The following is a 13,037-nucleotide window of genomic DNA, read 5'->3' as shown; positions in this document are numbered from 1 at the left end:
TCCTGCTCTGCTCTGTGCTGGTGCAGCCTCACCTCCAGTGCTGTGTGCAGTTTGGGGTGCCACAGTATAAGAAGGGCATAAAAATATTAGAGAGTGTGCAAAGGGGGGCTACAAAGATGGTAAAAGATCTGGAGGGGGAAGACATACTCGGAGCGGCTGAGGCCCTTTGGTTTGCTCAGCCCCGAGCAGAGCAGGCTGAGGGGAGGCCTCATGGCGGCCTGCAGCTCCCTCACGAGGGGAGCGGAGGGGCAGGCGCTGAGCTCTGCTCTCTGGGGACAGTGACAGGACCCGAGGGAACGGCATGGAGCTGGGACAGGGGAGGGTCAGCCTGGGGGTTAGGGAAAGGGTCTGCACCCAGAGGGGGGTCGGGCACTGCGACAGGGTCCCCAGGACAGTGGTAACGGCACCGAGCCTTTAGGAGAGTTCAAGAAGTGCTCGGATAATGCTCTCAGACACGTGCTCTGACTTTTGGGTGGTCCTGTGTGGAGCCAGGAGTTGGACTCAGTGATCCTTGTGGGTCCCTTCCAGCTCGGGATATTCTGTGTCTCTAATAACACTAACAGAAGATGTTTACATGTTCTTTGGAAGCACATGATTAACAGGAGAACAGGAAATCAAAATGCCTCCTGGAAAATCCCAACAGTTTGCTCATGCAGTTTCCTTTACCATATAGTGGTGATTTATTCCCTTTGTAAACCAGTCTTGTCCTTTGACAAAGCTTGAAAAGCAGTTATAAACAGTACAGAATTAGGCAGGTAAAGTTAAACTTGAATATGTGCACCTACAGAAGCAGACGGTGCATGACAGCAGCATTCACTTTAGCATTTTTGTCAGCTGTCACTGCTCAATTTTGCAAGGCTTATTTAATCTTTAATCTCTGATTTCCTCACTTTGACTGTTTTAAGGTATCAGTGAGTAAAACCTCCATAAATAGAATCACTGAATCATAGAACCACAGAATGTCCCAAAATGGAAGTGACCCACAAGGATCATCGAGTCCAACTCCTGGCACCACACAGGTCTACCCAAAAATTCAGACCATAAGACTAAGAGCACAGTCCAAACACTTCTTAAACTCTGACAGGCTTGGTGCCGTGACTGTGTCCCTGGGGAGCCTGTTCCAGTGTGTGACCACCCTCTGGGTGAAGAACTTCTTCCTGATATCCAGCCTGAATCTCCCCTGTTGCAGCTTGACTCCATTCCCTTGTGTCCTATTGCTGGTCACCAGAGAGAACAGATTGGCACAATCTAAATATTGAAATACATTTTTGGTAGTTTAGTTTTCTTTTGTTTTGCCTGTGAGTGTTGTGTGTATATCTCCTTGGGAGTTGAAAGGCAGCGTTTCACAATAATTTACAGCCTTTGTCTAACATAGCCAATTGACTGGGTGTAAAATAAGGACTGCAAGCGCTGTCTTAGTACTTGCTAAAATAGAGCTGGCATCAGACGCAAGTAACTTGAGCCTTGACTTAGCATTGTATCTAACAGGCACTGACTTTTTTTTCCCTCTGTCAAATTCCTCTTCCTTAGCTGTGAGCTAATCATCTCTAAAGCAACACGTTTTATACTGTCAACATATCACCAGCCCACAAGAAACATGTTGATTTTGAAATTGGTTCACCAGCCAACAAACCTTTTGTAAGCATCAGCTAACAAGAAAACTGATAAGAGCTTACTTTTTGTGCCAACCACCTGACTAAATACGCTCCTTCCTGTTTTCTGGATATGTTTTAAAATACCATTTTTAGGCCTTTGGCCAAGCATTGAACAAATTTCATTTTCTTCCTTATTTGTACAAGCACACTGTCAAAGAGATACACACGCTAATTCAGCATGTGCTATGGGCTCTGGCTTAGCAGAATTAATTACATGTGTTTGAAAAACTGGAGGGCTCAGTCTCTTCTGACTAAGAATACATTAAAACTTGTTTATTTTTGCATTTTATGTATAAACATTGAAGAATCATGGTGTCTGACAATACTTCTGTTTAAAAGTAGTGCGCAAAGGAGGTAGGAGGGAACACAACGATTTGACTACAAGTATCACAACTTGCCAGCTGGAATTAAAAACAAGTGATGGACATCCAGCAGAAGCAGGGAAGTGGCAGTAGCGTGATTTCTTTATCATAGAGAACAGGTAGCAGGAATCAGCAGCCCAAGATGTACATTTCAACTGTGTGTTTGTGTGCATGTGCGTGTTGCTTCTATACAAAGGACTTTGGACTTGGGAATGTAAGACTGGCAAGGAGCACCTTTTCTGCTGACTCCAGCCCCTTCACAGTCAATCAGCCAGTTTCAGTCCCCACTCATACAGTGATCAAACTGCAGACTTAAATAACTATGTTTTTTGTTTGTTTTTGCTTGTTTGCTTTTTTTTTTTTTCCTGTTTTACAACACTTCAAAAAGACTGACTGTATTTTATTTATGTTGCATTACATTTCTCTGCTTTGTCCTTAGCCTTGGAATATCATTGTCATACGATGCTCTAGAGAGCTTACATTTTCCTCAGCTGGGCACAATGGAAGTTACCAGAAAGTCAAAACAGGGTTATTTGTCTTTTACGTGTTGGAGAAACACACGTCTTTCTTCTATAGGCTACGGCATATTCTCTGAGAGCCTTTATTTTGTATGCCTCAGTATCTGCACTGAAGCAGGGATCACCTGGGAAAGCAGTTACTTACCATTTTTATTCATGAGGCCTTTCAAAACAGTGAACATCCAGAAAGTTGGCTGGAAGTCTTGCTCTGAGGCTCCCGGAGAGATCCAAGCAAAGATACGCATTCAGAATCCCTTCTTGGGTTTAAAACTTCTCAGATGTCGTCCCTTTGGATCACAGCACTGTGGCTATTTTTGGAGGAATTCCGAACAATTCCGGCTCCCAAGTATCACAAGAATTACTGTCACTCTGACCGATACAGCACTGCACTTAGGATAGCTTTACAGAGACAACAGATAACAGCTGGAATGGGAAAGCATAGAAAGGCAGAGAGTAATGAGACAAAATACTAGGTGAAGGAACTGACAGTCAACATGCTTTTGCTAAATGACTGTTTTGACCTAAAACTACCTCAGATCAAAATTCGGACATGTATGATTTTAATTGTGCTGTCAATACTTAACCTCTGTAATTAGCATTTGCAATTTTTCTTGAACAATGATAATATGCACAGAAAAATCTCTTAATTTACAAAAACATCCATCCAACTTTCACATATTTTTAATCCTTATTTCAATGTGAAAATCACAAATCAAAAAAAGACCTTCCATGGGTCTGGCAGGGGAAGACCTCAGGTCTGGTTGCTGAAGACATTCAAGGAGCCAGTGCATCCCAGTGGAGCTCCTCTTAGAGATACAAGAAGAAGTGGAAGGAGGGGACAGTTGCTGGGTTTCCCCTTCTCTGCTTTAAGTGCCAGTTTATACTTGCCAAAAGAGCAGGCAGGGCACACATGGCCAAGGGAACAGCAGCTCTCCAAAGGAGGGCCAAGACTTTGCTCCCTGCTCTCCACATCCAGCTCATGCAGCTCTTTACAGCTAGGGATGAATGGCCTAGGCAGGCTTTTACTGTGAAGCAGCACAGCTGTTCCTCTTGCATTCCGTAGATTTATGAAATAACATCAAATAACCCAGATCGACCCTGCTTCATTAAGCAACCAAGTTAATCACAAATATTCACCCAGTCATTACAACTCTGCCGTGGTCAGGAAATTGAGAGAATTAAATGAAAGTGGGGAAAAAGTTTACTGTAAACTGCTTGTTGTCTGTGACAGCCTTAGAACTTAAGATTGAAATAGTTAATTTTGAAGACTTTTCTGCAATCTAAGGAAAGTAACTCTAAGAAAACTTTTCGACTCCACCAAAGTAATAAAATATTTTAGATGGACAGGATGGGAAAATTTTACATGTTTTGCTTAAAGGCTTGTTTTCTCAAATACGTCTGACAAATGAGGAAGAAGGTGGGAGTAATGAAGGAAAAGGAGTTAGAAGAAAACATAAAGAGTTGAAAACTCAGCATTTAAAAAAGCTCATGTTTTCAGAATAGATAAATTAATTCCTGTTGTGTATGGTTTCTCCAGGAAATTAGGCGGTACTGAGAAATAAACAAGCCTTTGGCAGACATTCTTGGATGCGGTGGTGGAAGCATTTTTCTCCAGCCCACAGGGCAAATGCTGTATAAAAGCAATGCTCGTCACTAGATGGCCCCACTGCTTGGTGCAGTACGGAGGGCTACATTGGCATCCTTCACCCTTGCTTGAGCAGCCCCTGACCCAAACGCCCTTCCTGTGAGCCACGAAGGACACATTGTGTGCAGAGCAGCTGTAGAAATGCTTCGCTGCCACTGCAGTGCCAGGACGTGAGGACTCTGTACGTGGTGGTGGAGGAACCTCTTAGCAGAGCTGCCCATTGCAAGCATGGGCTTCCCAGAGCATGCTTTCCCTAGGATGTGCCCAGACTGCTCTTCTGGAAGAGCCCGACAGCCGCTGTCAAGACCAGGCCCTCTGTCCCATCAGATAATCACCTGCCAGAACAGCTCCCTGTGCAACCTGGGAGCACGATCGGAGCACAAAGGAGCTGCATACTCAAGAGACTTCCCTGTACCCTCAGAAACAGGCTGTGTGGCAGCAGGTAGGGAGATCACAGCCGCTCGTGCTCCTCCAGCACCAGCCAGGCACTCACAGTCACAGTACTGCTCACAGGAACCATCGTCCTACCTGTATCCTCTCCAGAGGGAGCTTTATACAGCATGGAGCCCTGCTCACCTGAGGGATCATCACAGCAGATATCAAGATCTGTACCACCAGCTAATGCAGACACATAAAAGGCCTTTTTTTTATGAGGCGTAATATACATCCATTTTCGCCCCCCTTAAATTTCTTAAGCTGTATTGTGAGTGTGTGTATCGTAAGACTGAACCATTTGGAAAAGGATTATATACATTTACATCACACAGAAAATGGTCTGCATTTAAGAAGTGGTTCTTGCTTCACTGTGATACGGTAAACTGGAGAACAAAAGCTTTGAGAGAGCAAGGAGCAGACATTATTTCATCACTAAGCTGATCTCATGCAGAGCAAGCAATGTTACCCTATCTCTTCTCACCTATTTGAAAGTTAAACACTGGGAGCAACATACAGCCTGACAGGTTTCATATAACACCTTTTTAATAGAACAAAAAGTACAATACAGAGTAGTGTGTGTGCAACACTGGTTCCATTTTAAGTAACTGGTGGAAGGGTTTTAGATCAAGACATGAAATTGCTATTTTCGTAATTAAATTTCAACACATGATTTGGTTGTTTGAGATTATCACAGGGTATTTTAATGACTCTGTTATTGTCTCGGTGTCCCTGCCACTCTTCCACCCACTCACACTGTGCATGTATTCTTACGAAACCATGCGCCGTATGCAGTAAGCACGGGGATTTTTCCCCAGGTACTGGGGATTTTTCCCCAGTACTTCTTCTAGGGCCATGCTCCTGTGTCATCAAAGTTCAGCTACTTTTTGCCATTGTGTTTTCAGGCAAGCTGGAGAAAGTATTAAAATTCTTCAGTCTTAGGCCACATTCTCACACCTGTTTTCTGTGTTAGGGTGGGAAGGGGAAGGAAATTTGGGCCTTTTAGCCATTAACGTGTCCCCCTTCAACTCTGCTTCTAGAGGATACGTTAACTTCAGTTTTGCAGTGCCTACACTTCTGTAAAGGTCTGTACTGAAGCACCAAAAGCGGTAATTTTGGCAGAATTATGATTTTTTTTCCTCTTTCATTATTGAGAGTTACTAAATTGTACCATAAATATGCTGTACACCAGCAAAACCGGTGACAGGTCGGAAAGGGGATGAAAGAACAGCAAGCTGACAGCGCAGCTCTCCAAACTTGCAACAATTCACACCCCTTTATGGACTAAACAACGTTTTTCTGAAGCCTGAGGTGGCTCCGCTTGGAGGGGGCGGCGCTGAGATGGCGGCCGGCCACCGGCTCCCCCCCCCGCCTCCACCAATGGTCCCGCCGCCGGGCACCCGCTGAGGGGCGGCGGCGCTGCCCCCGGGCTGCACCAACTCTCCCGGAGGGGGGGGGGGGGAGAGGGAGAGAAGAGCGGCTGCGGGGCCGCCCCGCGGAGCCTCCGCCGTGAGGGAGGGCAGGCGGCGGCGGGGAGGGCGCGGAGCGGGGCCGCCGCCCGCCTCAGCGGGGGCCGCCCGGCGGCTGCCCGGCCCGCTGCCCGCCCCCGGCGGGGCGGTGGTTTTGTCCAGGAAGCGCCGCCACCGCCGCCGGTTCCTCCACAGCCCCGATCCGCTGCGGCAGCCGCTGGGGTGAGGCCGTTGGGCACCGGGGGGGGGTCCCCGGAGGGGGGCGTTGGGCGGTGGCCATTGCGGGGCGGCCGTTGGGGGGCGGCTGCTGCTGAGGGGAGGCGGCGGGGGGCGGCCGGGCTGCCTGTGGGGGCAAATAACCCGCAAATAACCTGCAAATAACCCGCAAATATACAGCTTAGAGCTTCGTCGAGAGGCCTTGGGAGCGATTTTAGATTCCGGGCGCTGTCCCCGAGCGGGTTTCTCCGCGGCCGGCCGGCTGCTGGCGGCTCCCCGGGCGTGGCGCAGCCCCTGTGGCGCTGTCAGCCCCCTGCCGGCCCCGCTCGCCCTGAGGGATAAAGGCGTCAGGCCCTAAAGGAGCCGTAGCAACAGGTAAATGACGGCACGAAGGATGAAGCCACCGCAGGGTGACATTGCCCTGCGGCTCAGCCTGCCACAGGTGAAGGTGCCCGGTGCTAGGGAGAGGAGCAAAAGCCCTGAGGTGTTGTTTTTTTCCCCCCCCCTTTTGCTTAAAGGAGTAGGCAGGAAGCTTTCAGGTAGCTGTCAGGTAGGCCGAACCTGTGGTACAGGTGAAATTAAGTGGATAAAAGTAAATTGAAGTCAGATAACAGCAGAAAAGCAGCTGGCACGGTTCTCCTAATGTCAGGGGGTTGTTTTTTTAAACAAGGGAATGCAAGGCAGAGATGGAGACCCGTTGTCATACAAAACCAACTGCTGTAATATATGTGCCTATACTGCCAAGCACAGGCACTTCGGGGTTTGTTCAGGTGAACTGAGTTCTGTTTCTCTTCCCCTTACTCTAATATTGCACACACTTACACTGTATCCATACAAAGCTACTTCACAGGCTCAAAACCTCGCTTTCCTCCTTTAAACGTGAGACCAAAGTTCCGTTCTTGCAGATGCATGTTGTAAGAAGGAAACCAAGATGAAAACTGTTTCTTTTAACAGTGAAAATGAAGTGCAATTTACATCTCGTTTTAGTCACTTTTATTAGTTAACAGTCTGACTGATGTTTGTATTTCCTGCTTCTCTTTTGCACTTCCTGGTTAGGGAAATAGGCTCTGCTGAGAGGAAATGTAAGGGTGTTAGAGGTGTGTTCTGTTTCTGAACACTAACTTTAAAGATTTAAGCTTAGTACATTTTATTTTAATGTCCTAACTCTGACCTTATTCTGTTTACTTCTCTCCTAGTATCCAACAGCCAAGATGTCTAGCAAAAAAGCAAAGACGAAGACCACCAAGAAGCGCCCTCAGCGCGCCACTTCCAATGTATTTGCGATGTTTGATCAGTCGCAGATACAGGAATTCAAGGAGGCCTTCAACATGATCGATCAGAACAGGGATGGCTTCATTGACAAGGAAGACCTGCACGACATGCTTGCCTCCCTTGGTAATGTGCCTTTTCTCTTTACAGTTGCCAAGCAAATTTATTATAATTAAAACAGTGCATTTGGGATAGCTTATAAGTGTCTCACTTTGTATTGCACTATTCAGGTGACTTTTGTTGGGTTTAGTTTGAAAGCTCAAACAAAGCTGAATGTTTTTCTTTGTAGGAAAGAATCCAACAGACGAATACCTAGATGCCATGATGAACGAGGCCCCAGGACCCATAAACTTCACGATGTTCCTCACAATGTTTGGTGAGAAGTTAAACGGCACCGATCCGGAAGATGTAATCAGGAATGCTTTTGCTTGCTTTGATGAAGAAGCAACAGGTATGTGGGTGATAGTCAGCTCCTTTGGGGTGTTGTATTTACATGTTGTTTATTTGGATTTCTAATTAGTAGGCTGACTTTTGCACCTTTGTCAATGAAGTATTCCACAGTAATGCTAGATGGCATCATCTGCCACGTATGAGAACTTGACTCTAGTAATAAGTGAGAGTGAAAGCTGTCAGGCTTCTCTGGCTGCACGCTGAGGACTAGTAGTAACATTCTTCTGTGGGGCTTTGAAGAAGAGTGCTTTGATTAGGCAGCGTGCATGTTCCTCAAAGTACAAAATACGACGTATGTGCTCAGAGAAGTTAAGAAATTCAAATCAGTAAGCTGTGTTTTTTTCTATGGCACTTAAAAGGGAGTAGATGTGAAATCTGTATGACAAGAGTTTGTCCTCCCTCTGCAGTAGATACATCTGACTGTTTGATGTATTTAATACTTGAAGACAGACCATCCAGAGTACATAAACTCTTTCTTCTTACCCCTCCTCTTGCCTAGTGTGTGTTAGGCTTTGATGACAAATCCTCTGTGTCATGCCATCACGCCCGGCTCAGTCCTTTTAAAGGCATAGCAAGGGCTGTAGCCGTGGTGATCTGCTGAGATAAAACAGGGTGGGGCCAGAAGGCAGAAATGACATTGAATTGACTTGCGTAGCAAGGAAGGGGGAGGGAAAGAATGCAGAGCTCAGTTTTGCTTTATCAGACTTTCAAGGTTGTGTCTGCAATCATGAAGCTAGAGTTTGGGCTTTTATTTATTTACTCATGTAGGCTGAGGTTTTGCAGAACTGGGTAGTGACCAGGGATGGATCCTGAGGGCATTCTGTGCAGTCACAGAGTGTCAGGGCTGCCCTGCTAGTGCGTGCAGAAATCATGCAGTCACATCGAGAGCGTAGGCAACACCTGTAACTCTTCTCACAGCTGCCTACCGAAATATTTCAATCTAATCTGTGGATGTGTGCTCTAGATTCTTTCAAAGGATATTATTCCGTTTCAAACAGCTATTTTCTGTCTGTGTATTTTTAGCACCTTTTGCCTTTTCAAAGTGCATCCCCTTCCTGCTGGGATGTAGGTAAACAGGCTTTCTGGTGGTAAGGCCTTTTCAAATGTTAATTGACTTCCTCCCTCTCAAGGGAAATCTCTTTACCATCTCCTAGAGAAGGAAGTTTTGTTAGTAGGTTAATTATTTTCTCTCCACAGGTAGTCTGACTCAGTGTGCTACAGGGTTTTTTTGTGTGCACGAAAACAAGAACCTGTGAATTAGGATATAAAGAAAATGATTGTGCTACCTGTTCTTTTAAACAGTGACCTTCTGTGTCTCTGTAAATAATAAGTTACTAGTTCAGGCCCCCATGTACTGATAAGATTGATTTTTATCATCTTTAAACTCTCCGTGATAAATGTTTTAGTTTAGTCCCAGGATAACTTGAAGGTAACGATTTCACAGTCCCTTTTATGTCTTGTGCCATCCTGAAGTTTTAACCAGGAAACATGTTAAGATATTTATGCTGTTTTATTGATTTTTGAATGATGATCATCAAAACGCACTTTAAAAAATGAAGTGTAAGGTAGAACCCATGTTGTCTTTGTCTGTTATTCATCTTATACTCAGATTTGAACTTTCTTTTCCTTTTTCCTTCTTTTCACTTAATAATCTCCATGTGTCTGTGTTACGGACCTGATTTTCTACTCAGCATTAGTGTAGTTCTTTTGAAGGAGAATAAATCCAAATCAGATCCTCTTGATGAGGATAAAGCAGTTGTACTTGTTTTTACTTACTTTTCCTATATGGTCCATCTAGTTGGGTATATTACTTCAGCATTACTGTCACATAAACCAGTAGTACTATGAAATTAGTATAAAAGCTTATATCTGTCTTCTAAATCGGTGTAACTTTTGTCTGCTGTTTGATCCTGCGCTGTCATCTGTTTTGTGCTGCCTGCCAAAGGCTGCATCTTAAATTTTGCTTCATTAATTTATTACTCCCTGTCTACGTTGAAATTGTGTGTGAGATTGGTTTAGGGATAGTGGGTAGACTTTATGCTTTATATAATCTGTGCTGCTAAAACTTTTAGCGTATGCCTCGTCTGGCAACCCAGTTCGGTGCTTAAACACCTACCGACTCAGACAAAAGAGATTAAGTCCTCGAGGCTAAACTTGTACCACGAAAGGCCTTGCATTCTTTGAATACTAATCCTTATGTCATCTCTCATCACTATTTGGTCTCTGTAGTGCTACAGAAGGAAAAAGCCTTCTGTATTTAGTTTGTTTTGTCTGTGTCATGTCCTGTCGTGTCACCCCCTCCCCCCTTTGCTCACACCTGCGAAGAGACAACTGCAAAATTTGACCCAATTAAGTAGGGCCTGGCTAATTGAACATTCCCCTCCTGATTTCAAATGATAACATTGCTGTTAGCCTTCTTCATTCGGAGTCATTAATCATGGACTTGCCTGCACTAGGATATGATGCTGTTTCAATTAGCATATGTTGTAACATGTGTTTGTTGTGTTTTTTGGTGTTTTTTTTTTCCCCCTTCCCTGCAGCATAGACCAACCCCAGGGTAATTTGTCATGCTCATTGACTGCCTTTTGGTTCCCTGATTTCCTTCTTGGCTTTCTCTCTAATGAACTCTGTTTGCTCAAGTTATACAGCTCTCTTTTCAAAGCAGAATTCTTTTTTTTGTAAAAATCACATCCTAACTAATTCTACATCAGTCACTGTTGGTGTCTACTTATGATTTCCAGCTGTTCTGCCCAGTAAAAAATTTCTTTTTGGAACCTACTTCTACCTCCATTCTGTTGCTGGTATTTCTCCAACTCGAGTTCAGTAACAGCTTTCTTTCTCCAAGGAAGCAACTATTGTGCATGTAAAGGCATGATAGGTCTTACTTCAGCAGTAAGCAGTTCCTGCATTCTCAGGTCTGTGTCTCTTTTGCACATTCCTTTTTTAATCTCTAAACTTTCCTGGAATTATTTGGCAGCTGGTGGTTCTGCCCACCTACTGAAATTGAATTGACAGAGCTTTCTTTGCAGTAATAAAATCATCAGCTGGTCCTTTTTATATCTTTGTTAGTTTCTTCTAAAATCTGCTAACATTTTATCATTTAAAAAAGAAAAAACAAAACACCTCATTGTATATCCTACCTCTTTTGACTAGTTTTTCTGCCTCTACCTCTCCATGGTAAACATTCTTGCTCCTTCCTAACTTGCTCTATCCTGTCTGAGAGTCTGATCTATTATAAACTCTACCCCTGGATGCGTGCCAGCAGTTCACTGCATCCACATAAACCCTCCAGCAACGGCGCTGTGCAGCGGTGAAAAGCCAACCAGTGGTTATTTAGTCCCCACAGGAAACTCGTTTATAGAGGATGCACACATGTATCTAATTAAGTCAAGAAAAATAGAATTCAATCAAGAGAAGTGCTTTCATAATGAAGGTTAGCAGTGACCATATTCGTAGCTCAGGATCGTGTCTTTCGACTTCGAGCTGCTGAAGATCCATGTAAGGAAATAGATATTATTAGATCACAGCAGATCAGGCCTTCTAAAAATATTTGTATGAAAAGCATCAAAGTTCTCTCCCTCCCCTTTGCATTCAAAAAATTTCTTTACAACTCGTTTAAGGAAGTACTTTAGGCTTTTGGTACAAATGCACATCCTACGTGTTGTGTTAGGTGATTGCATGTCTGTCGTCGGGCCATCGCACATTCATCCTGCTGCTTTTGAAGGCTTGCTAAGAAACAACTTCCTTTTGTGTTTCCCTATACCTCACCCTGTAGGGTTTATTCAAGAGGACTACCTGCGAGAGCTGCTGACGACAATGGGAGACAGGTTCACAGACGAGGAGGTAGATGAGCTCTACAGAGAGGCACCGATCGACAAGAAGGGGAATTTCAACTACATCGAGTTCACGCGCATCCTTAAACACGGAGCAAAAGACAAGGATGACTGAGCAAATCCTTGATACCTGCAGATAACGCTTTTTTCCTTTTCCTCTGGATCTGCTTGTTTTCCTCTTTTCTTTTTGGGACCTTTTGCATACATTTTAGTATTTCAGCTTTTGCCTCTGTGTACTCGGAGGCTGCTCAGGCACACCTGTACCTTTGCAGTAAGACTGGAAATGGGCAGGGAGAAAGGAAAGCTTAGAGTGGCAGAGGCTTAGGAACAGGGATCAGTGATTTGGGAGGCACAGATAAAAATGTCAGTGTTACTCATCCTAGCTAGATTTTTGCAGTTTATGATAATTTTTTTTTCAAACAAGACACTGCTGTGTTAAGTATGGCATTAAACATTTTCATGCCAGAAGTGGACTGTTTATCTAATCATATCTGTAAATATTTTTGCAGCTGTATACAACCATGTTATCTATTTTTGCCTTAAAAATGAGTCATGAATCACTTAAGCATATTGATTTTGTACTTCACTGACTGAGTACTTCACTTCCTACTGTGAGCATACATGATGAAGAAATTCCCATCCTTCAAATTTTAATCCATTGTAAATTAATGATTTTTGTCTTAGACTTGCACATTAACATGTTAAAATCCTATGGGTGTAATTGAGGAGATATTTTACCATCTTAACTCCTCCATTTCTTGACACTGAATACAATATTAATACTGCTTTTTAACCTTACATGGTTAATTCTAGTGCTTTCTTTAAAATAATAACAATAAAAGAAATCTGTGTATGAGCCAAGTGTTTGACTGATGCCTTTCACCAGATCTCAGCGCTAACAATACAGAATTCATTGTCTTTCATTGCAATCAGGTTTTTTTCTTTCATCCTATCTTTTCTGAAAACACAGTGAGGATGGGGCTGGAGGAAGAAGGAAAGTGTGCTGCCTCTATGCTGTTTGTTTTCTATCTGAAAATACATTATTCTTGCCATCCAAATGAAGCTATATACAATATATTTTGAGAGCTTCTGCTGTCTATAGTGCTTCGGGTGTGTGAGGAGAAGGCATCTTTTTCTGTTCCATTTCTCATCATTATATCCTCTAGTTACGTGGTATGAAATGTGTGG

General features: G+C 43.9%; 1 protein-coding gene across 1 annotated transcript; it reads left to right on the top strand.

Moving 5' to 3' along the window:
• Positions 1–6,124: 6,124 nt before the first annotated feature.
• LOC309874230 (myosin regulatory light chain 2, smooth muscle minor isoform-like) lies at positions 6,125–12,705 on the top strand. The gene is made up of 4 exons (XM_082752241.1): positions 6,125–6,303; positions 7,494–7,692; positions 7,856–8,017; positions 11,792–12,705. Exons 2-4 carry the CDS (start codon positions 7,509–7,511, stop codon positions 11,962–11,964), a joined length of 519 nt encoding a protein of 172 aa, XP_082608367.1. The 5' UTR covers positions 6,125–6,303; positions 7,494–7,508; the 3' UTR covers positions 11,965–12,705.
• The last annotated feature ends 332 nt before the right edge of the window (positions 12,706–13,037 follow it).

This window comes from Aythya marila (genome assembly GCF_965140915.1).
Source record: "Aythya marila genome assembly, chromosome: 2".
NCBI classification, from domain to species: Eukaryota; Metazoa; Chordata; class Aves; order Anseriformes; family Anatidae; genus Aythya; species Aythya marila.
Note: the sequence above shows the minus strand (reverse complement) of the source record. Positions and strands in the feature narration are given on the sequence as shown.